General features: G+C 34.6%; 3 protein-coding genes across 5 annotated transcripts; 2 read left to right on the top strand and 1 right to left on the bottom strand.

The window, feature by feature from the left end:
- The first annotated feature begins 991 nt into the window (after positions 1 to 991).
- Positions 992 to 1,887, top strand: LOC8263892. Its single transcript, XM_002530749.4, has one exon. The coding sequence runs from the start codon at positions 1,090 to 1,092 to the stop codon at positions 1,702 to 1,704; it is 615 nt and encodes a 204-aa protein (XP_002530795.2). The 5' UTR covers positions 992 to 1,089; the 3' UTR covers positions 1,705 to 1,887.
- Positions 1,888 to 13,911: 12,024 nt separating this feature from the next.
- LOC125369599 lies at positions 13,912 to 18,028 on the top strand. Of its 3 annotated transcripts, none has more exons than XM_048372399.1 (2): positions 13,912 to 16,310; positions 17,158 to 18,028. In XM_048372399.1, exon 1 carries the CDS (start codon positions 13,916 to 13,918, stop codon positions 15,911 to 15,913), a length of 1,998 nt encoding a protein of 665 aa, XP_048228356.1. In that variant the 5' UTR covers positions 13,912 to 13,915; the 3' UTR covers positions 15,914 to 16,310; positions 17,158 to 18,028. The 3 variants fall into 3 exon arrangements, with proteins under 3 accessions (XP_048228356.1, XP_048228355.1, XP_048228357.1); XM_048372398.1 differs by having other exon boundaries at positions 16,739 to 18,028; XM_048372400.1 differs by having other exon boundaries at positions 13,912 to 16,856.
- Positions 18,029 to 23,315: 5,287 nt separating this feature from the next.
- Positions 23,316 to 24,491, bottom strand: LOC8263893 (uncharacterized protein At3g17950). The gene is made up of 2 exons (XM_002530750.4): positions 24,146 to 24,491; positions 23,316 to 24,011 (listed from the first exon to the last, which is right to left on the bottom strand). Exons 1-2 carry the CDS (start codon positions 24,227 to 24,229, stop codon positions 23,481 to 23,483), a joined length of 615 nt encoding a protein of 204 aa, XP_002530796.1. The 5' UTR covers positions 24,230 to 24,491; the 3' UTR covers positions 23,316 to 23,480.
- Between the last annotated feature and the right edge of the window lie 609 nt (positions 24,492 to 25,100).

Raw genomic sequence — 25,100 nt, 5'->3', positions numbered from 1 at the left:
ATTTTTGTCTTCATGCAATCCACCTCAAATGCATACACGTGTAATGCTAGCTCTCTATTGGAGGTATCATTAGCTATTAAATTTTAATTTGCACTCATGATTCTTATTTTTTGATTAATATAGCCTCATGTTTGACAATCAAAAAAGAAAATACAATAGATTAAGTATTTTATGTCAGCATATATAATTAACATGTGGAATATATAAGAAAGTATATTAGAAACTTCAAGACTATTATTGAAGATAATCAACCAATAAAAAAGAATCAAAGTGTTTTTACAACATAAATATTAGAGACCAGTTTGCTATATTATGTAAAAAAAAAAAAAAAAAACTAAAATCAGGATAAAATTATAAGATAGTATTTTCTCTTTTTTGTTATGGAGAAAAATAACAAAAATACCAATGTTTTTTGATCTTTTTATTAGAAATATTATGTAATTTTTTTTTCATTTTTACTGTATGAAAATATCAAAAAATATAATTTTTTAATTTTTTTTAGAAATACAGTTTTAGTTGTTTCTTTAGTTTTTTTTTTTTTTGTTTTTTTTATTTTTTTTACCAAAAAACAACAAAGAAACTATATAAAAAAAAATCACGCCATATCTTCTAAAAAAAAATTTAAAAAATAAAATTTAAAAAAAAGGTTTTACATAATAAAAATAAAAAAATTTGAATTTCAAAATATATTGAAAATTTTTATTTTTTATTTTAGTCTCCTCTAACCAAATAACTGTTGAATGAAAGATAAAATACATTATCTTTGTAAAGAAATGCATAATAAGGCAAACCTGTTAGAGATATTCATGGGTTATCTGTTTTAGAAATGTGTGTAAATAACCAAATACTTTCGAGTTTATTCAACTCTCAAATTTTAAAGCAACCTCAGTTACATGAAAAATCCATGCACTTACCAGCCTAGCTATGATAGTGCATTAGTATATATAATATTCACAATTGGATACTTGATTTTGTTTTGTGTTTTTTCTTTTGGTACTGTGATCTCAAATTAAGACAACTTAACCAACATTAGAAAATTAATGGGATTGGTATGTCTCTTTCTTAACTACCCTTTGATGCATCTTAAAAATGACTCATTTCCAAGGCCTCCCACCACTTTCCAACAACCTCATCATCAAATTCTGCCTAACCTTTCCAAATGATCTAACTCTTTCTTTCTTTCTGCTAAAAAAGAAAATACCCTTTCTCTCTCTCTGTGTCATGGGAAATGCAGCTTCTTGTGCTCCTTTAATCATCTCAAGTAATGGAGTAGTCAAGGTCTTACCCTCTAATGGAACCCTGCAAATCTACACAAAGCCAGTAAAAGCAGCAGAGCTTATGCTTGAAAATCCAGGGCAGTTTGTCTGTGATTCTAGCAGTCTGAAAGTTGGCCATAGAATTCAAGGTGTATCAGCAGATGAAGAGCTAGAAAGACACCAGCTCTACTTTCTTCTTCCTATGGATCTTCTCTACTCAGTTCTAACCCAAGAAGAAATGACTTGTTTCACTTGTAAGGCTACAAAAGGTCTCAAGTATATCAATTTGGGCAAGATCATTTTCCCAGTCTTTAGTGAGCTTTGCATCTTTCCTTCAGAAATCAAGACAAAGAATCACAACCCGACCTGCACTGACACACAACTTGTTGAGAGGTTCTCTAAGCAAAGATCATGGAAGCCTGCTCTAGAGACCATTCTTGAAACATGATATTGTATGTAGGCAGCTTGAATGCTTTTCCTTTTTTTTTTTTTAATCATCATTTATTTATTTACTTAGATAGATTTAAAATACTTCATGATATTTGAACTTTTTTCTGTTGAAGTCTCGTAGTTTTAAGGATTAAGCATTGATAGAGGAATAAAATTTTGGAGAATGTGGTTTAACTTTTGACACAAGTGGTTTTGTGGTTTTTTTTTTGACATTTTAATGTTTTGAAAATTAAAACACTAACAATTTGTATCCAAATTTACTAACACTGTTAATTAAATAGTTGTAATTCATTCAATTTTTTACAATTCCGCCACCATTTCACTCTTTATCAACTTAGTTTTCATTCAAGATTAGCTATGCTAATTTTTATAGAGATTGAAAAGAAAAATCAAAAAGAGAAAAAATAGTCTCATAATTTATTTTTTAAAAATTTTAGTCAATTTCGACGAGTCTTGAATAATATAATAAGACTAGAAAACTCTATATTTTCTCATAGATTCAATAAAACCAATTTTATAGTGATCAGGCTTCATTTGAGATTTAATTTTCAAAATTATTAACGATGTTGATGAATTTGAAAACAAATTGCTAACAATAAAATTTTTAGAGTACTAAATTATTACCCAAAAAACACATGACCTAAAGATTAAATCACATGGTTAATTTTTGTACTTTCCCCTAAATTCTTTTACGATTCATTTTAAGGATCGAATATAAAACTAAAGAGCACTTCAATATATTAAGTTGGCAAAAGAGTAAAAATTTTATTAGATTAGGAGAAGTGGGAAATAAGCTATTGTTTAAATTTATATCAGTTACTATAATGTAATGAATGTTAGTTTTCCTTAGAAAATGTTTCAATTATTAGTGTTAATAGTCTTATAATTATTAGAGTTAAATGTTGTTTACTTTTTGACGTCTCGTATAATATATGAGTAAGTTTTTATATTTTTTTATTACATTAGAACTCTTTTGAATTTTAATAAAATTAACTATTACTTACTTACTTATTAGTCAAAGGACTAAATTAATAATTTAAAAGTTTAATTTAATCCTTGAAATTATTATCAAGTATTAAACTCGTTTAAAATTAAATTTTATTATCAAATTAGAACTAAATTCTTATTTTTAGCAGAAATTAGTTTTAGTGTCTAATTAAAATAATAAATTTAATATTCTTTTACTTGTTTATATCTTTTATTTTTTTAGCATAATTTAATCCTAAAAAAATAAACATATTAAAAATACTTATTTTTTGTTTGATATTATTAAATTACTATGTAGTTTAATTTCAAATTTTTAAATAAAATAAATAATTAAAAATTACTATTTTTATTAGACACTAAAATTAAACTATATTAAAAATAAAAATTTTACTTGTATTAATTTGAAGGATTGATAAAAAACTCTATTTTTAACATACCAAATTATTATGATATTCTTTATTGATAGTGGACTTGTCAACTTAGTATTTAGATTATCTCACTAAATTAACATATGATTGTTTACTTTAATTTTTAATTTTTATATAATTTAACTATAATATATAATAAAAATAAAAATATAATGATATTTTTAACTAGAAATATTTATTTTATATTAATAATTAAAGTTAAATTATATAATAATTTAATAATATTATTGTAAGTATAAGTAGTTTTAAAATATTTAAATTTGCTTGAAGTAAATTGTTTAGAGCAAAAAAAATATTAAATTTATTATTTTAATTAGACGTTGAAACTAACTTATGCTAAAATTAAAATTTTATTCTAATTTGATAATAAATTAATTTTAGATGAGTTTAATACTTGATAATAAATTCAAAGATCAAATTGTAATCAAAATTATCAGTTTAGTCCTTCGACTAACACGGAATAAGGTAGTAGTTAGTTTTATTAAAACTCAAGAGAGTTTAATGTGATACAGAAAATACATGGACTGACTTTTGTATTAGACCAAACCATAGGGGATCAATAATTAAGTACTATATATAATTAAATAATCTAGTATGTATTTATGTTAATAATTTATTAACATCAAAATAATATAAATATTTATAGATTATATAGTATTATACACCAATAGTATATCAGAATGACTCATTTTTTTTCATATAAATAATTTTTCCTATATATAAAAACTCATTAATTTTAGTGCATTATGAATTGAGAATAAATTCATTATAATTAATTATTATAACAATTACATAATATTTTTGTTCTTATTTTAGTATCATAATTACATAACTAACATATTACTAATATTTAGTATATGCAAAAAATTAATACTATTAAAACTATTTTTTTCTGAGATAGATTTTATTAGATTATAAAAAAGAGAAAAATACAGGTTGTGCAATGTCATGAGGCAAAATATTATAATTACGAGTGTAAAGGAAAACATATGAGGGAAATTAGATATCGTATCAAATATATAGCCAAAGATAGCCAAGATTTGAGTTAGGATTGACTTGTGCGGTTAGCTATCAAAATAACTTCTAAGGCATCTCCTTTTAAAACAACTTGTTTATAATATGATTTAGATGCCTAGACCATACTATCGCACAAAGTCAAACTCTCAAAGACTAGGGGGTTGCTAATGCAAATACTACTTGACTTTTGAGTTAACAACCTCACTATTGGAATTGCGAGCAACAAGGCCAATACTATCTGTGTGTCTCTAAGGTCTGCTACTTAATCGAAATTAATCTTCATTCAACCAGATTGGATTGAAAGGACTTAAGGATACTCACTAGAAGAGGCAGGGCCAACAATGAAAGTATTGCTTGAAATGACTAAATGATACTCGCTATACTCTTTTACAGATAAGGAGATAGTCTCAGCTTCATTATGCCATGAGTCTTGAAAACTAATAGCATTGCAAGGTTTCTAAACATGCTAGAGAGTGAAAGCAAAGTAATATGTATTAAAGCATGCATTGTTTTGATGTCTTTGATTAATTTATTTGAACGGGCTGTCGAAGCCCTTCAAAATAAATTACTGATTTTCCTAAACTAACTTGTAGAAATAGTGAAACCATGTCGAATTCCAAGAAAACCAATGTGAATAGCTTCTCAAAGTAAAATAAAATGGGGATTTTTGAATGTTTGAATCAAAATTATAAATAGGCAGAAAATAATGAAGGTTGAATATTAAAGTAAATAAAAATCAATCTTAACAAATTTCCAATTCAAGAGTGCTAATTTCATCCAATTGTAATCATGATCATAGGCTAAAATATCAATTCTTCTATTCAAGTACTTAGTCTACTTATTCGAAAAAGCCGCAACAAGTGTAATTCTTCTAATATAATTGACTCGAACCCAACATCCAAATCAAAACTTACCATTAGTCAACTGGGCACGATAGCATTCCATATCAACTTAATAATAGCATTAAGAATAATAAGAATGACTAAACCAACATTAATTTAATTGAGATAACTACAATTGAAATAACCTTGTTCCTTTATTTCCCTAGAGCCTATCATACAAGCTATGTAATTCGAATAAGCCGTAATCACACACACATGAGCCAGCTCCTTGCTACTTATGTCAATCGTTCATGACAATTACGGATCACAAACTCAAAGTTTAGCAATAGAAAAATTAATATCAAAGTTGAGTCGTCAGTTCAATCAATATCAATAATTCATAAATAATAAGAATAAGAAATAAAGAATACTTGAATTAAAGAAGAATTCTGTTAAGCACAAAGCCTCACAAAATCACAATTGGAATTTATTCACTCTTTAATTAGAAACTAAAAATTTAGCCACTCATGATGGAGTAAGAATTCACAAGAATTGTAGAGAGTAGAAGAAGAATAAGAATATGAATATTTTTGCTCAAAGTATCTAGCCGTCCTTATATAGGAAGTAAAACCCTAAACCCTAATAGTAGAATCCTTATAAAAAAGAAATATGCTTCCTATTTAATCTTATCCCTATAAGGAAGGATAAGATTAAGAGTGATATAAATAAATTAAAACCCTAAATACATGGAAGAAAGTTCTATTAATCTAACACTTCCAAAAATAAAGGAAATTAACTAGGGATAGGTCCACCACAAATTAATCTCTGAAAATTTCAAAGCTCTCTTTCACATCTTTTAGCAGCTCATGGGACGTAAGGTGTGGTCACGCCTTGTTGACAGTAGTCTTCTGCACAGATTTCTGCACTTCCTCCAAAAGACTTTGTTTTTGACAAAATGATGACTTAAAATATGTTTTTAGGCTGGATTTTGCTCCATCCTTGATATTTCATCGCCTAAGTCAGAATAAACATAATTTTCATAATTAAGTACATTATTCAACCAAATCGCAAAGGAATTAAACACAATAAATATAACTATTTTTAACCTATCATTATCCTAAATTTCTCTAATGTTTGTGGTTGGAATGCAGAAGAAATAAGACCTAAAGGGGATAACCACCACACATGTTGAAAGAAGGAACAGTAAAAAAATAAATGTGTCGCCTTTTTAGTATCCCCACATCTAGCACAAAGAGTAGACTTGTCTAATCGATTGAATAAAGCATAACCCACCGATAAAGCATTAAATAGCATTTTCAACAGGAAAACCTGAATTTTATTTGGTATTTTCAACAATGTGGATGTGGCGAGAAAAGTTTAGGTAAGGGATGATGGTTGACTGATGGAAGGAAGGAAGAGTGCCATGCAAAAATACCCTGAACCCACAGTACATTGGCTTGCTTTGTGAAAATGCCAAATTAGAGCCTTTTGTACCTCGGACGCTAATTGGAATTTTAAGAATTTCCAACACTTAGTCAGTAGGAAATACTTGATGAAGTAAAGCAACTTTCCAGGAATGAAATTGAGGATCAATGGAATGCGCCACTAAAAGGTTCAAATCAATGCAAGAAGGTAAAGCTTAAACTTGGAAATGAGGTGATGTATGGAAGCCAAGGATTAGACATCCTATATACTAAACAGCCATTTCCAATTTACCAGTGCAAGCCACAAACTAATAAGTTTTCCCCAACATAAAGACTTTGCTAGGCTCAAGATAGGTTGAAACCAACTTCACTGTGAAATATATTTGATCTAGTATAATACTTGCCTTTGAAAACTTATGCAATGAGGGTATTAGCATTTATGAAGAGACACCACACTTGCTTAGCTAAGAGAGCAAGATTAAAGCTATGAAGATCCTTAAACTTGAGACTGTCATTTGATTTTCTTTTACATAATGTGTTTTGTGCTGTGTTGTTAGATGTCTTAATAATTAGAAATAGTCCAAGATAGCGATCCAAACAACTAACTTTGACGATTTAAAAGAGCCCAGCAATATAAACTTTGGTAATCAAACAAGTTTTAGGACTAAAGAATAATGTTGATTTACTTGGATTTACTTCTTGACCACTTGCACACCATAATTGTAAGCAATCCAAGATAGTTAAGCAAATGGTGATTGCATTAAAGAACATTAAATCATTTGAAAAAAGCAAATGACTAATAAATGGACTGGTACGAGCAATCCTAATCCCTTTGAGCTCTCCTCAAAGTTGTGCTTTATAGCACATATGAGTTAGTCCTTCAACACATAGTACTAAAATAAGAGGGGATGGTGGGTCTCCTTAATGAATCTCTTTAGTAGTTAGAATGTAGCCTTCTATAGAACCATTAATATTGATCGAATAAATCACATAAGAGATGCATTTCATGATCCAATTAGTCCATATGTTAGAGAATCCCATTACTCGGAGGACGTGTCTGATGTAGTTTCGTTCCAACTTGTTATAAGCTTTAGCTATATCCATTTTCATCACGATAGCACAAATTTTTTCTTTCATTTGATATGCCACCTTAAAGTTCCCCTTTTTTTGAGATAAAGAGAGAAGAAAGGTTCCTTTCTAATCTAAAAAGAAAGGGAGCATAAGAAGTAGCAGCAATGGAAGTCATAGTAATTGTAGAAGAATCATTTCTAGGTCCTTTATCGAAGATCCAATAAGCAGTCTACTTGAATGGTGATACTTTTTCCTCAATCTGAGTAGAAAAGATATCATTTTTTACTTAAGATGATGAATTGTCTTATTGTAGGTTATAATTTTGTCAGCTATAAATCTACCTTTAGTGAAGGCACTTTGAGTCTGGCCTATTAACTTAGGCATAATGCATTAGATACGGGTCACCATAATATTTTTTGAAATGATTTTATAGTATACTAAACAAAGGCTGATAGGGTTCCAATGAGTCATATTTGTTGGATCTGGCTTTTTCGAAATCAAAGAGATAGTAGCATGATTAATACTATGAAGCATGTGACCTCCTACAAAAGAGCAAGAAATGGAAGTAAGCAAATCATGTTTAATCACTTTCCAATGTTGGTGAAAGATTCAGTCAATAAAACGATCCCTTCATGGAGCTCTATTTAGGTGGAAAGAGAAAACTGCAAATTTAATGTCTTACAAGGAAATAGGAACTTAAGCATGAGATTATTTTCACCTATAACTTGTGGTGCCATGTATTCTGTGATTTTATCATGGTTGGATGACAAAGAGGATGTAAAAAATTGCTGGAAATAAGTGTAGCTACCTAGGATATATCTGAATGATTGGTGACCTAAGAACCGTGAGCATCAAGAAGGCCTTGAATTCAATTTTTCCTTATTTTCTAATAAGTGATTGTATGAGAATATCATGTGTTGCTGTCCTAAAGCCGCAACCAGGTTTTCCTTGCTTTTTATGTCTAAAACTCTTCTTTCTTAAAAATATATTGGCAAAGACATTCCTCCAAGCCCTTGATGGTTTAGAAGTCCCTACCTCCTAAATTATCCTTCACAAGAGCAATATTGGCTTTAAAATGTGTGCAATTTCTTGTTTAGAATTTGTTGAGTTTAATACAAGCTATTAAAGCATGTATGCTACTTTTGGCTTTGTCATGACTTGAAACATAAAGGAACTATTGCATGCAAGCTTCCAACCATAATGAATAAGATGCTTAACATCCTTAGAAATTTCCCATCACCTATTAAACTAAAATAACTTCTTTTGATGCTGAAGATTTTGTTAAGTATATAATAATAATGGCCTATGGTTAGGGAGTATCTAATAATAACGGCCTATAGTTAGAGCCAATGTCTTGAAAATAATGAGAAATAGCTTGGGAAAATAATTGATGCTAGGTTGTGGTACATAATTGCCAATGTATTCTTTGATGAGTAATGAACTCCCAAGATTAATGGTTATTCCAAGTAAAATAGAGGCGTTTGCAAGGAATCGATAGGAGACCCATAGACATGTTGAGTTAGATGAAACTAAGAGACTCGCGACGGTGAAAATCAAAGCCACCTAACTTGTGAATAGGAGACACCATAGCATTAAAATCACCCATGAATAAACATGTTTTAATTTCTTTAATATTAGTAATCATATAAAGATTGAATTTATTTACTACGAATAGAGAGGTTATAACTTAAATAGCAAGCGATCAAGTCCCATTCCAAATCAGAATTTTAAACATTACAACGGAGAAGATTTTTTTGATTTAAAAAGGACTTGTACATTGATACCGACCCCACCTATAGTTAACCCACCCGAAGCATTAATAAAATTTACATAAGCTTGATCGCAAAACCCACATGACATCAAAAGTAAGTTTACTTGTGTATCTGAATCTTTTATTTTAATAAGAAAAACAAACTTAGGAAATGAATTAAAACCATCTCTTTAAAATGGTGAACTGTCAAGGGTTTCCCGGCTCCTTGACAATTCCAATTGAGTAGCGCGTTATAGAGGTTGGGCCATTTTAGGCTGGCCAATGGTTATCTGAAAGCGACCAACATTTGATATCGGTCCAATGGTTTCAAAGTTGTCCTCTATGGCTTGCTTACTTAGGACTATAGGAGTAATAATGTTAGGAACTTTAGTGATGGTAACATAGTGCTTGGCTCCGTGCTTATATTTCCTATGATAAGCTAGAACCTCCAAGACCTATAAAAAATTAACATAAGGAAATCTTCTAATGGTAAAACAAGAGGATCATCAAGTTGACTTAATATGTTCGTCTCAAGGCAATAAAGTACATAGGTAGACTCTGTTCCATTTTGAAGAAGCTCAATAAGAGTAGTAATGGCAGGATCATACTTGTTTCTAAACCAAGATGATTGTCCACCATGTTGTAGGATATTAGTTGTTATCTTAATTTGTTTTTCTAATGAAAGAGTACTTGAACAACTATTGAAATCATATATGTGCTTAAATGTGGAGCTAAGTGGATCCAAAAGTAGTGGGAGTTAAATATTGAAGATGTCTTTGTATCCTCTTTGATATTGGTCTCAATAAAGGCCCAATAGGACCAATTGGGTTGTTACAGCCAATTGGAGTATAGTGTTGCTAAGATCCATTATGGACAAGTTGGTACTCGCTTTGGTCCCTTCCATTTGGCTAGATCCATCTCTGAATTGCACTAAACTAGAGGTCAGGTGGCTTAATTGTGTCTCTAAAGCCAGTTGATGATGCAGTTCCACCATTGCCATTGACGGAGGCTAAAGAGGAAGACATGTTGAGCATTCGCTCAAACGGACCTATCATAAGGGCTCGTGCCAAAGCTATTGCTCAAGCCACTTCGAGCATTGTCTCCAAGGCCTTTGCAAGGAATGGAGCATCCTCAATTTCCACACCCACCTTCAAGATTTTATCATTGTCTACTTAGCATGAAGAGACTTTCTAAAACTTAAACTTTCATCTTTGGGTTTATATTGCTATTTGTTTTTATTTTTTATTTGTTTGTATATATTCACCTTGTTTTCCTTTATTAGAAATCTAGGTTTAGGGTTCCCATATATATATGGGATATTGGTTTTGTTTTAGGGCACGTTGAATTATAAAACAAGAGATTTCAAAGAGCTTTGGACTCCTCCCTTGTCTTTGACGCCGCCTCCCTACATTTCTCATTTGTGCCGATCCTAATACTAAACAATATCACTCCTTTTAATCTTCATTCTTGTTTGGAATTATGTCCATCTTCATTAAATGCTTTTGTCCCATTTTCCATTCCAAAGTTGTTATTCTTTAAATTGCCGAATTGAGAAAGTGGGGATCGGGCTTCATTTCCCTCATTTCGGTCCCCAATTGAATTGTTATGTGGTTGATACCCCATTATCAAATTAGTGGAATTTGATCACCTCCCTACCGAAGTCATCTTTGGGACTTCTTCTTCCGATTTGTGAACATCCACTTTCCATCTACAAATTAAGTGGAATTGTGTCCACTTTTTCTATGGCAATAATCATCATTTCCGAATTGTGAATTAGTGGGGCTGTAAATTAAGTGGAATTGTGTCCACTTCTTCTATGGCAACAATCATCATTTTCGAATTGTGAATTAGTGGGGCTGTCCCCATTTTCATTCTTAATTTAGTGGAAGCCGTGCACTTTACATCTACCAACGTCACCTTGGTCTTTTTTATCCTTATTTGTATTTGTTATTCATAAAAAAAAATTGAGGATTGAGCTGCCTCCTTTCCAAGACCGAGAACGTGACCTCCTTCTCTACTTATCAAGGCTGCCTTAGGTGTCAACAAGGGAAGCTTCAATACACGTCCTTTCTAGATCCGATTCAAGCAAGCCTTTCAAGTGGCTAACGCATCAATTTGGTATCAGCTTCGAGGGGTACGACATGTTGTTCATCATTCTCTTGTTTCAATTTCTCTCATTATATTATTTCTAACCCTCACATGTGTTTCCATTCCTTTATTTTTTCATAGTTGTCCCGCCTTTCTAACCACAACCAAAATAAAAAAAAAGCCCTTAAGTTTGGACATAGTTCACACCCAGAATGTTATATTTTGTTGTCACCCTATTTCCTTGTATGCAATAGTACTATCTTGCTTTATCATATTATCTAGCATATTAACCTTGTGATTATTTTGCTGCATAATAGATCTTGCATGAATATAAGTTTGCGATTATTGTAACAAGCCTACAATCATCTTCTAAAATTTGAGCAAGGTTGCATCCCACGAATACACTAAAATTTGTGTTGTTACCTTGTTCTCTTGTTTGTTACCATCACAACTGCCGTTAAAATTTTGAGCAAGGTTGCATTCCACGAATACACTAAAATTTGTGATGTTACCTTGTTCTCTTGTTTATTACCATCACTAGTGCAGTTAAAAAATTGAGCAAAGTTACATTCCACGAATACACTAAAATATGTGTTGTTACCTTGTTTTCTTACTTCTCACTAGCACTAGTGCAGTTGAAATTCATAAAAAAAAATGATCACAAAGATCGAAGACATTAGCATACATCCATCTCATGCAACACAATCAATCGACGACTTTATTGTGTATTGATTATTTACTTTGATTTAATCATCTTGGGACAATATTGCATGCTTGATTTGGCTTGAATAGGTTATTGCATACAAGTTCACTTCTTTCCTTCACCTCCCTCATGGATTACTTCACGTAGTTACTGGGAGATTTTGTTACTTTGAGTGTGTTGGACTGCATTTTGTACTTCTTGTAGTTGCTGCTATTTTTGTTGTTATTAACCTCTTGCTATGTTTGTGCATGAGGAGGAACTTGACGTGCAAGCGGCTGAATTGTTGGCGACGAAGAAACGCCTTGACAAGTCCGAGGCTGAGCGCATTGTTCTGGCGGAACGGTTGGCCACTACGGAGCGCCAACTAGCTCACTTAACACGGCTTATGGAGGCTCAACATGGGCCTATTGGGGCGCCCCCTTCCTTAGTTCTGGACACTCTGTTAGCCGCTAGTGTCGGACAACAAGTTCTTCAACACTCCCGGCATGATAGGAGCAAAGGACTAGTGTCATCATCACACCAACAACATGTTCACCATAAGCAGTCCAACAAGCTGCAGTCGGTCATTGAGAGGCCTACTACCGATGACATTGATGATCAATGGCAACCAAGATCAAACTCTAGAGACCTCGATGACAATGGTCATTACTCAGACCATGCAGACACCCCCAAAGGCGACCACCAATCACTTGAGCGACACAGGTATGATCACTCTAACCCTGATACTCATTACTATGGGCATCACTCCGTCTGCACCAACAATGCAAGACCTACCACATGGCCTGATAGAGGCCATACGCAACCTGCTCCTTAAGCTCCTTTTAGACCCTATTCTCCATTTACTTTCGGTGAATATGATGAGGAGGATATGCACTTAGCTGGCCAGGTAAATCTAAGTAATTACCACCCCCCGCTGGCTGAACCTATCGAGAACCAAGTTCATCCGGAGGGGTGGATTCCTCTTTACATCCCTACACATTTATTTCATGATAATGTTAATGCTAATGCCTATGATGAATATGAGAATGTGCAGCCTAGGCATAGGAGAGGCCACAATGGAGTTCGTGGGAATGCATATAACCATCACGGTGACCGCGACTTTGAGGAGAGATGCCAAGTTCAACCCAATCATAACTCTAGACGCGATATCAAGGTAAAGATTGAAAACTTTATTGGTGAATATGATGCGGTTATCTTTTGGACTAGTTGCAGGCAACAGAACATGCACTTCAGCATTGCCACTATTCCGAAGAGGAAAAGGTGGAAATTGCCACTTTGCACTTCCAAGGAGCCGCAAGATTGTGGTGGCATAGAGATGTGGCCAATAGAGCTTGCATGGGACGTGAGCCTATTCGATAATGGCACCAACTTGTCTTCGTCATGAGTCAAAAGTATGTACCTCCGAAATATAAAAATGAGATGAGATTGAAGATAGCCTTAGCTCGACAAGGAATCAACCACCTTTTGAGTTCTTTGCACAACTAGAACTTGTGCATGAGTGTCACCCCGACCACCATTCTGACCAAATTTCTCCATGGTCTTCATGTTGATTTGAGGGAAGAAATCGATGTGCTACCCATCAAGAACTTAACTTCGCTCGCACACGCCATTTAAAAGGTCCGTTTTAAACTTGTGCGCAAGAAGGTCTATCCTTGGCTCTCGGCTTCTTCAGTAAAAAGGTATGATTCTAACCCTAGTCCTAAGTTTTCTACTAATTCTAATGCTAATGTGCAGCCTAGGTCTCAAGCTTCTATCTATGGCCGGCATACACGTAGGTCTCAAGCTCCTATCTCTGGCCGGCCTACACACCCCACCGAGACTCCTAAACCGGCTGCAGCCCCTTCTCAACCTCCATATGGCACCTGTCAAGACAAGACAAGTGATAGAGTATGCTATAAATGTGGCGGGCATGGTCATATTATGCGCGATTGTCCAAATCCTAGGAAGGTATTATTCTCTCAAGCTACGGGGTATGAATTATTTGATGATGAAGAGGATAATGACGAGGATCCGAGAACTGTTTATGATGACCTTGCTGATAAGGAGCCTTATACTTATGGTCCCCCGGACTTGAATGAAGGAACGCCTCTTTCTCTTGTAGCTCGTCGTGCTTTGACAGTGAAAGATGCTTCTGTAGGGGACCAACGAGAGAATTTATTTCACACAAGGTGCCTTGTGGGTACTTCATCTTTGAGTGTGATAATAGATAGTGGTTCTTGCTGCAACATCTTAAATGAGAAAGTAGTGAGGGTCTTAAACTTACCTACTTCACCACATCCTCAACCGTATAGCCTCCAATGGATTTCGGAAGGTAAAGGTGATGTGGTAACAAGGCAATGCCACATCACATTCTCTATTAGTACATATGTTGATACAGTTACTTATGATGTTGTGATGATGATGGATGCTACTCACCTCTTTCTAGGTCGCCCTTGGCAATATGACAAAAAGACCGTGCATGATGGGTTCTTTAACACATACACCTTCCAACACAAGGGGCATAGGGTAACTCTTCTCCCCATGACACCACAGGAAATAATCCATGACCATGTGGAAAGAGACCGCATCAAAGTCTTGGAGCAGACAAAAGAAGCAATCAAGCCCATGGCAACTACCGGGCCCCAGCATTCGCCTAATCTCAAAGCATCAACCAATGCGGACCACTCTACAGGTCCAAGAACCTTGCGGGTTATCCCCACCACCCATGAAGCCCCTTTGACCAATGAAGAAACTAGGGGAAAGGCCAGAAAGCAACAGGTCCCAATGCAGCACACCGGCCACCGGGACAAAGCACAACAGCTTCTTAGGGCAACTGCAATCACCGAAATTGGATCCGAAATGCCTGCAGACCCTACATCTACAATTCAGGGTTGTTGTGAGCGACGATTACTCATGGCACGTTCGAGAGAAATCACCCCAATCGTTCAGGGACGTTCTCCTTGCTTCTTATTGATTCCTATTGCGTATCTGTCTATTTTTAAAACTGTAGATGATTTACCCTTTTCTGTGACTTGTCTTTTGCAGGAGTTCGCGGATGTTATGCCTGATGAGATTCCCGAAGGTCTTCCTCCACTTCGTGGGATCAAACACCATATTGATTTAATTCATGGGGCTTCTTTGCCTAATCGTGCAGCCTATCGGGCAAGTCCGGAGGAGACTAAGGAACTCCAGCATCAAGTCATCGAGCTCTTAGAGAAGGGCTATATACGAAAGAGTTTAAGTCCTTGTGGCGTACCGGTAATTTTAGTACTAAAGAAGGAGGGTACATGGAGAATGTGCATGGACTGCAGGGCCATTAATCAAATAACGGTAAAGTATCGTCATCCAATTCCTCGCCTAGACGACATGCTCGATGAGTTGCATGGAGCCATCCTCTTTTCCAAGATCGATCTTAGGAGCGACTACCATCAAATATGCATGAAAGAATGTGATGAATGGAAGACAACTTTCAAAACAAAGTATGGCCTTTATGAATGGCTTGTGATGCCATTTGGACTCACCAATGCTCCCAGTACCTTTATGAGATTGATGAACCATGTACTTAGACATTTTTTAGGGAAATTTATGGTTATGTATTTTGATGACATTTTAGTGTATAGTCGGTCTTTAGATGAACATGTTTCTCATCTTAGACAAGTCCTACAATGTCTTAGGAACGAGCAATTGTACGTCAACTTGTCAAAATGTGTGTTTTACTCGGACACTACTATTTTCTTAGGATTTATAGTTTCTAGGGATGGGCTACGTGTGGATGAGGAAAAGGTCCGTGCTATCAAGGAGTGGCCTACCCCTACTACAGCGACCATGGTGCGGTCTTTCTTAAGGTCGACTAGATTTTATAGGCGGTTTGTGAGGGATTTTAGCTCAATAGTCGCGCCCCTACATGAGTTGACAAAGAAGGGCACCACCATTACTTAGGAGTTGAAGCATGAGGCAGCCTTCATGACCCTTAAGGATCGCCTATGCCATGCTCCTTTGCTACAATTACCGAACTTTAATAAAACCTTTAAGGTTGAGTGCGACGCCTCCAACATCGGGATAGGTGGAGTTCTTATTCAAGAACGCCGCCCCATTGCATATTTCAGCGAGAAGTTGTCCAGTGCCACTCTCAACTATCCTACTTATGATAAAGAGCTTTATGCTCTTATTCGGGTATTGAAGACATGGCAACATTATTTGTGGCCTAAGGAGTTCGTCATCCATACGGACCATGAGGCCTTGGCTTATCTCAAGCACCAATTCACTATTGGCCGTCGGCATGCTCGGTGGATAGAGTTCATGGAGACCTTTTCGTATGTGGTGCTTCATAAAAAAGGTAAGGAGAATATGGTAGCCGACACCCTTTCTCGCATGTATGTTCTCTTATCTTCCTTTGATGCAAAAGTCTTTGGATTTTCTTTAATTAAGGAATTATATAAACATGATACTTTCTTTAAATTTATTTATGACACTTGCGCATCTCAAGGAGCCTTAGAGACCTATTTCCTTGACCAAGGGTACCTCTATATGGGTGGAAAATTATGCATTCCATCGTCTTTTATTAGGGGTCTCCTAATTAAGGAAGTACATGAGAGTAGAGCACATTTCGGGATATAGCCAAAACCGTAGCCGCTCTTAAGGAACACTTTTATTGGCCACACATGACTAAACAAGTAAAAAAAAATTTGCAATGCTTGTGTCACTTGCTATAAAGCCAAGTCTAAGTCAAGCTCCTCACTTTACACACCCTTACCCATACTATAGGCACCTTGGGAGGATATATCTATGGATTTTGTGATGGGGTTGCCAAGATCTAAGAAGGGGAGGGACTCTATTTTCGTGGTGGTCGATCGATTCTCTAAGATGGCTCATTTTATACCATGTAAGTTCACTAACAATGCTTCTGATTGTGCTTCTTTATTCTTTGAGCATGTGGTTCGCTTACATGGTATTCCACGTACTATAGTTAGTCATAGAGATGTGAAATTTGTTAGCCATTTATGGAGAACATTGTGGGGTAAGTTAGGTACCAGTCTTCTATTCTCTACTAGCTATCACCCTCAAATTGATGGCCAAACGGAAGTGACCAACCGGATATTAGGAACCTTGCTTAGGACAATGCTTAGGGCCAACCAGCACCGTTGGGAGGACTTACTTGCTTTTGTTGAGTTTTCTTATAACAGGTCTATCCATTCAGCTATGAAGATGTCCCCGTTTGAAGTTGTGTATGGCCGCAACCCTTTGTCACCTTTGGACTTGGTGCTACATCCTTTGAAAGATGAAGACCACGTCCGTGGAGCTGCACAGGCCGAGATGATTCAGGAGTTGCATGCTAAGACTAAGGAGCAGCTGGAACGGAGAGCCAGGCAGCTGGAGCACAAGGCCAACAAGGGCCGACGCCGTATCACATTTGCTCCCGAAGACCTTGTCTAGTTGCATTAAGGAATGAGTGTTTCCCGTCTAGGAGACGTTATAAACTAGCCCCGAGAGGAGATGGACCCTTCAAGGTCTTGGAAGCATATGGACCTAATGCCTACAAGCTGGAGCTTCCTCATGATTATGGGGTGCATGCGACCTTCAACGTTGCCGACTTGTCTCCTTACACTCCACCAGACCTTGACATTGATGAATTAGGGACGATTCGAGGCCAAGAAGGGGATAGTGATGCAGTTCCACCATTGCCATTGACGGAGGCTAAAGAGGAAGACATGTTGAGCGTTCGCTCAAACGGACCTATCATGAGGGCTCGTGCCAAAGCTATTGCTCAAGCCACTTCGAGCATTGTCTCCAAGGCCTTTGCAAGGAATGGAGCATCCTCAATTTCCACACCCACCTTCAAGATTTTATCATTGTCTACTTGGCATGAAGAGACTTTCTAAAACTTAAACTTTCATCTTTGGGTTTATATTGCTATTTGTTTTTATTTTTTATTTGTTTGTATATATTCACCTTGTTTTCCTTTATTAGAAATCTAGGTTTAGGGTTCCCATATATATATGGGATATTGGTTTTGTTTTAGGGCACGTTGAATTATAAAACAAGAGATTTCAGAGAGCTTTGGACTCCTCCCTTGTCTTTGACGCCGCCTCCCTACATTTCTCATTTGTGCCGATCCTAATACTAAACAATATCACTCGTCTTAATCTTCATTCTTGTTTGGAATTATGTCCATCTTTATTAAATGCTTTTGTCCCATTTTCCATTCCAAAGTGGTTGTTCTTTAAATTGTCGAATTGAGAAAGTGGGGATCGGGCTTCATTTCCCTCATTTCGGTCCCCAATTGAATTGTTATATGGTTGGTACCCTATTATCAAATTAGTGGAATTTGATGTAACGCCTGCATTTTCTCATCATACATATTATGTGCATTTACATTTACTCATTAGCCATATGATGGTATATTAATAATATTTATATTTTATGAGAATAGATATATATTAATTATAAGTAGAGAATAAGAAGCATGATATTAGATTATTAATTTAGATAAGTTGATTAAGTACTTGGGTTATGTGTATTAAGCCTTAAGACTTAATTGAACCAATAGTTGAAGGTTGGATAAATAGATTGGACTTAAAAGATACAATTAAAAGTTAGTACATATGTATGGTTAGTAAGAATTAATTTAGGATGATAAAGCTAGTTTAAGTAGGTGGTGGCATTGAGAGATGAATCTTGGAAATTGGAACCATGAGCAAGCTCATTTTACCTCTTTATTTCTCTAAAATTCGTATATGGCCAAAAACTTAAAATTTGGAACAAGAGAGAGGAGTGAAATACCTAGAAAAACTTAAGATTAAGATAGGATTTTATCAACTATTGAAGGGGCCAAGCTAAAGCTAAAGGATTTAAGCATATTAGCAACCCAAAAGCTGAAATTGGTGAGTTGTTACTTGAGTATTATTAATTTGTCAGTAGGGTTCTTGATTATAAATTGGAAAAACTTCAATTGATGCTTTCATTTATTAATTAAAAGTCTGATTATCATGAATTAGTAGAGTATTGAATGATTGCGTAGAGATTAAGCTTGATTTAAGTTTAAGTATGTCAAGACAGAAAACTGTCAAAATTCCAGCAACCTTGATGTTCTGTATTTTGGGCATAACATGCGTTATATAAGTCCGAATTAAGCTTAATTGGTGTCTATGGAAATTATGAAGAGTCCTCTATAACTTTATAGTTTTGTGATTTTACTATTTTTTCCTTTTTAGTTGCTTAAATTGAGTAAACAGATTGCTTCTCGGGTACAACTAGCGGTATGACCCTTGCTCAGTAATTTGAGAATAATTAAACCTATAGAAGTCGGAATTGAGTAATTCTTCGTGGAGATGAAACTAGACACATAAAATTATATATCTATTTAATATGAGATTTTTCTATTAAGCCAATCTCGCCCAACAAAAAATATACTTTGGTACTAAATTCTGTCTAGAAAACAGAGATGTTGGAGATTAGTTTTATGCAATTTATTTGTTATTAATTTGAGTTAAATTGGTATATAGCTAGATGGAACATGTTTATATGATATTAAAATAGTAATTGAAAGTCTTAGAGGAAGAGTTAGACCTATGAATTAGAGAAGGGATGATCTTGTAATGCATTAGAACTAGCATTTACATGAATATTTGGAATATGCATGAAATGTGAATTGATGAATGTGTTAACAGGAACTCAAAGGCCTAGAAAGGAAGTTGTGGAGAAAGGAGGTTCTTCTATGCTGAAGGAATAAGTGTATTTTGAGTAAGTAAATAGTTAATATTTGCTATGTTCATATATTTAATCAAGTGTTCCTCGAATGGTTGTGTTTGCTTAATATTGTGCTATGTTTGAATGAATGAGATGGAAATGATTGGTATTGAGTGGAACAATTGTTATTGCTTGAATATGATATAAGTGAAATGATTGAATTATGACGTTAAGTGCATATGTGGATGTGAATGGTGGATTCCCCTATAAAAAAATATATATATATATATAAAGCCTTGGAAGGCTAAAGCCTAGAGAGGCCATAAAAGTGTGTAATGTGAGGATGAGGCAGAGCAGCACATTAAAGGGGATCCACAAGCCGTGAGAACTAACTATAATTGCTGAATTGTATTTTTTCTATGATGGTTGTAATGAATTGAGTAGAATGCTATGAGTTTATGCCTAAACTATGAATCATGGTAAGTTATGTGATTGGGTGGAAATTGTATTAAGTGTACGTGATATAGATTATGTTGATTATTTATTTACTGAGCTGGAGGCTCACCCCTCTCCAAAATTTTTCTTTTCAGGTTTGTAAATAGTAGTGCATCCGTTGGTTATATCCAAAGTCTAGCTTTTAGCAGTTCTGACAGGTTGGGCCAGTTTTGTGGAGTCTCCTCCTGATGCATTTTGTATGCAGTTATGTGATGTATATGGAAGTGTGCCTTGTAAGGCATAAGAAGATGTTTTGAATACTTGTTAAATGATGTTTAAGTATAATCATATGTTTATATGTTAATAACCTTATGTCTTGATTCTTAACAATCTGCATATTGACCTATCTACATGTAGTATATAGTCTACGACGCTTGTATGCTACCTGGCTAATGTCTGTTAGTTAGCATGTAGCGGGAATGTGACATTTGATCACCTCCCTATCAACGTCATCTTTGGGACTTCTTCTTCCGATTTGTGAACGTCCACTTTCCATCTATAAATTAAGTGGAATTGTGTCCACTTCTTCGACGACAACAATCATCATTTCTGAATTGTGAATTAGTGAGGCTGTAAATTAAGTGGAATTGTGTCCACTTCTTCTACGGCAACAATCATCATTTCTGAATTGTGAATTAGTGGGGCTGTCCCCATTTTCATTCTTAATTTAGTGAAAGTCGTGCACTTTACATCTACCGACGTCACCTTGCTCTTCTTTTTCCTTATTTGTATTTGTTATTCATAACAAAAATTGAGGATTGAGCTGCCTCCTTTCTAAGGCCGAGAATGTGACCTCATTCTCCACTTATCAAGGTTGCCTTAGGCGTCAACAAGGGAAGCTTCGGCACATGTCCTATCTAGATCCGATTCAAGCAAGCCTTTTTTATGAATGTTTTAAGCCATATAAGGATCTCTTAAACAAACATATATGATCTTTCTTTTTAAAATCAAGAAGACCCTTTGGTTATGACATGTAAATCTGCTCTTAGATTTCCACGCAAGAAAGTAATTTTTACATCAAGATATTCTAAGTCAAGTTCAAATGCAATTACCATTGCTTGAAGAGCTTGAATGGTCTTATGTTTCACAACTGGTGAGAACATTTCATGATAACCAATTTCCTCCTTTTACAAAAAACTTATGCCACAAGCCATGCCTTGAACCTGGTTGATTCAACCTTGGGAATTCCTTGTTTCTTCTCAAAGACCCATCTGCATGCCACTAGCTTTACACACTTTGTTAATGGTACATGTTTTCAAGGTTTGTTCTTAGAAAGATATTGTATTTCCTCATTCATGGCAATTAATCGTTCTTCTACTTCTTTGCTTTTCACTGCCTCTTTATACAACTGAGCTTTATAAAAAACCTAAAGAATAGAAAGATGTTTTAAAGAGAGGTGCTCATCAAAACTCTAGTAACATGTAAAAACTTGTAAAGAGTATAATATTTTGCATTAGTTGAATCTGTAATTGTTACATGAATTATATAGAGTACACGGAGTGAAGGATAAAGACTATAACTAAACTTATCTTGAAATTTGAATTAAAAAAAGAATGTAAAAATAATCTTAATAATAAAATTATTATGTGCTTACAGTTAGGACATTATCTTTATAGATGAGGCTATCGCTTTCTCTCAAGTCACTAGAAATGAAGAAAAAAAATTTAGAAAAAAAAAATATGAAGGTGCATCCGATTAAGTGATCAATCTTAAAGATTTATTATTATTTTTTTAAAATGCCTCAATTAAACCCTAAACTCATATTCTTTTAAACTATATTTCTCCAAATTTTCTAAAATTTATGTGCAACTCATTTTCGGTCGGACCAAAAATCAAATTTGCTACTAAAATACATCATTTGAGCATTAAAAATTCACCTCAACTCTCATCTCATAGCAGGTGGAATATTTATCCAAATCGCTTCATCTAATCGCGAGCTATTCAATGATGGGTTCAACTTTTCCAATTACCTCATCGCTTGCTTAAATCCAAGGCCTGAAGTTGTTATTTTCTCTTCTTTATTCACACTATTAACTAACAACTTAGCATTTCCAAGATACTGCTTATATGCACTATCCATGCACTTCAACAATACTTGGATCGCTAGTAATGATAGTTGCAAATTTTTTAAAGATGAGTTTTGTGCTTAATTTGAAATGTTTTAAAAAGTTTAGAGTTCTATCGTATCAAAACAAACATCGAGTACGTTTAATTAACTTTCTCCAAAAAGTTCAATAGTCGTTTCGGTCCTTTTACATATAAGATGTATAACTAGACGAAATTGAGGAAAAATAGAAAATGAAAAAGACAATTCGGATAAATCTGAACTAAATGAAAAGTGAAGATGTAAGGTTAAATTAAAGAAATTGAATACCAAATAAAAATCATAATCTTTAAAAGAACACCAACCAAGTCGATCTGACCCTGAAGGAGTTGTCGGGCTTGTCTATTAGGCACGCACCTGGGCCTTAAACTTGGTCTAGTCGAGCTCCTCAAATAACAACAATGATGCGCTTGAAAGCCTTTTGTGCAGGTGCTCCCACGTCTACAAAACTGGACGCCCCACTCCAAAAGGTTTCAGTTTTTTCTTCTTCTTTTCTTTCTTTTTTTTTTTAAAAAAAACTTTACTAAAGTGACTATTTTATTCTTCTAAATAACCAATTATAAAATGAAACTTGAACCCAGTAAATATGTATCTCAATTTTTAAATGAAAAATAAAAAACAAAAAAGTTGATGGGAGAAAAAGTGCCAAACTGGCCAAAATCATTACTCTGATAAGAAATCATATCATCACCAACAAATGAGAGCAAGTCATGTGAATCCTAAGGCAAAAAGCAATCAAAATTCAAAAGCATAACCAACATATTAAATAATGAAAAGTTATTTATTTAATTTCTTAGCATATTATACCACAAAAAAAAAAAAAAGAACAAATCACAACTTTAAATCAGCTGTTATTAAATTATTACTATGCTCATCATATCTCTAAAGTCCTCTAAGTTCATCATTGATTTGAACTTATTTTATCATTCTGATTGGTTTATGTATCATAATTACCTTAAAATTAATAACCCAATTAAGGCAAGATCATATTAGCTTCCCATTTATACGTTAAGAAGAAAAAGAAAAGATTAAAGATTAAAAGATAGGTTAAGTCACTGACAGAATGATCTTTGGGGTCATATAATTTTCATTACCAAAATGTAAATTCCCAATTGATTTATCATTTTCCTGAAGAAATGTTTGTTTTCAAGAGAAAACATGAATGGAATTAATTAGAAACAGACAAGAGAATTGAATTTGAGGGAAAAGAAAACAAAAGATTTATCCGACACCACCGCTACAGATCCCAGTAAGTGAAACAGGAAATCTACAAAGAATCCCAGCCGTTGAAGTCCCATCATCAACAACTTGAGCAGAAGCAGGCGGCAGAACCCTGCCATCAGCAAACAATCCATTCCCTTGCTGATGCTGCTCCTGCTCCTGCTGCTGCTGCTGGGCAGCCATCACACCCTCAAGCTCAGCCGCAGCATTACCAAAGAAAGCTCCATCGCCAAACCTTCTTTCAACTTCAAGAAACTCCCCGAGAGATGCAGGTTTGGACTCACCGTCGCTACAGAGCCTCCACCATCTACGCCGTCGCTGGAGTTCTAATGGGCTTCGTTTATTCTTCTTGTTCTTCTTGTTCCTATTTGCGGCGGTGCTTGTGGTGGATGCAATGGCGGCGACCCCACCACCAGCGGTCACGTGATTGTCACGTGACTGAGAAGGAGCTCTGAATGTAATGGCTGGGAAAGTGACGCCCATTAAAGTGCCTAATGTTGTGCTTCTATCATGAAAGAAAGAACCTGTAGACTATTAAAACAAAAAGAGAACCCAACAATTAAAAAGGATCAAGAAAACAGAAGAGACAGGTAATAAAATGAAAGACGCAGAGATTCAAAAGGAAGAAAAGAACAAATTAAATGTAATGGGTGTTGAAGGGGTACCTCAGTGTCGAGATCGGAGGAGGAAATGGAGGAGTTGGTAGGAGAAGATGGAGGAGGAAGGATGTCATTTGTCGGATCTAACATTTTTCTCTTTATGATTGTGTATGTAGATAAGTGAGTTTATAGTTTTGTAAGTATTTGGAATGGAGAAAAGGAAAGAGGTAGAGAGAGATGGACACAGATAGAGAGAGAGGAGATAGTGAGAAAGAGAAGAAAAGTATTCTCTTTTGGTACCATTTTTGTCTGTTTGAAATGATCATCCTCTATGGTTTCTGTTTTGGTTTCTTTTCTGTTCTTAATTATTTTCTGTTTTCCTTTATTTTTTCTTCATAATAGAAACTTTATACACTATGCCCCAAAAGAGAAGACAAGTTTAATGCAATTAAATCTCATTATTTTACCCTTTTTAAAGTGATTTAAGTGTTAATGACAATTGATAAAAGCATCTTTCGCATCTTTAGTCTTCTCTTTTTGGTAAATCACTACGAATTTGCCAAAACTATCACTCACACACTAAACCTAGCTAATGTACTAATGTTCACTTTAAACTAGAATTGACTTATAACTGTCAATTTTGTTCCTTCCTACATTAGAATTGTATCGACCGGCTTTTAGTTTTGAGTCGAATGCTTTTAGTTCTAGTATAGCTTGTAAATTTGATTTGATTAAGTGGAGATGGAGATTATAACCATTTTATGGACTAAGTTGAAGATAAAAAATAAATAAAAGAATTAAAATATAAAAATTATAAATATTCTTGTTCATTTGCACTATCTTTTTGAGAAAAAATATAGAAACAAATTTATTGTAAAATTTTTATAATCGGCCTGCCAAAATTGACCCTAACTATCTAACTTTTCATATTTTATTTTTTGGATGTGTAGTTTAGCAATAAGAAGCTTTATCTGTAATGACTTTTGTTTTAATCCCATTTCTAAGTATACCGCATAACACT

The sequence above is a fragment of the Ricinus communis genome, chromosome 3 (genome assembly GCF_019578655.1).
Source record: "Ricinus communis isolate WT05 ecotype wild-type chromosome 3, ASM1957865v1, whole genome shotgun sequence".
NCBI classification, from domain to species: Eukaryota; Viridiplantae; Streptophyta; class Magnoliopsida; order Malpighiales; family Euphorbiaceae; genus Ricinus; species Ricinus communis.
This window is presented reverse-complemented; position numbering and strand designations above follow the sequence as displayed.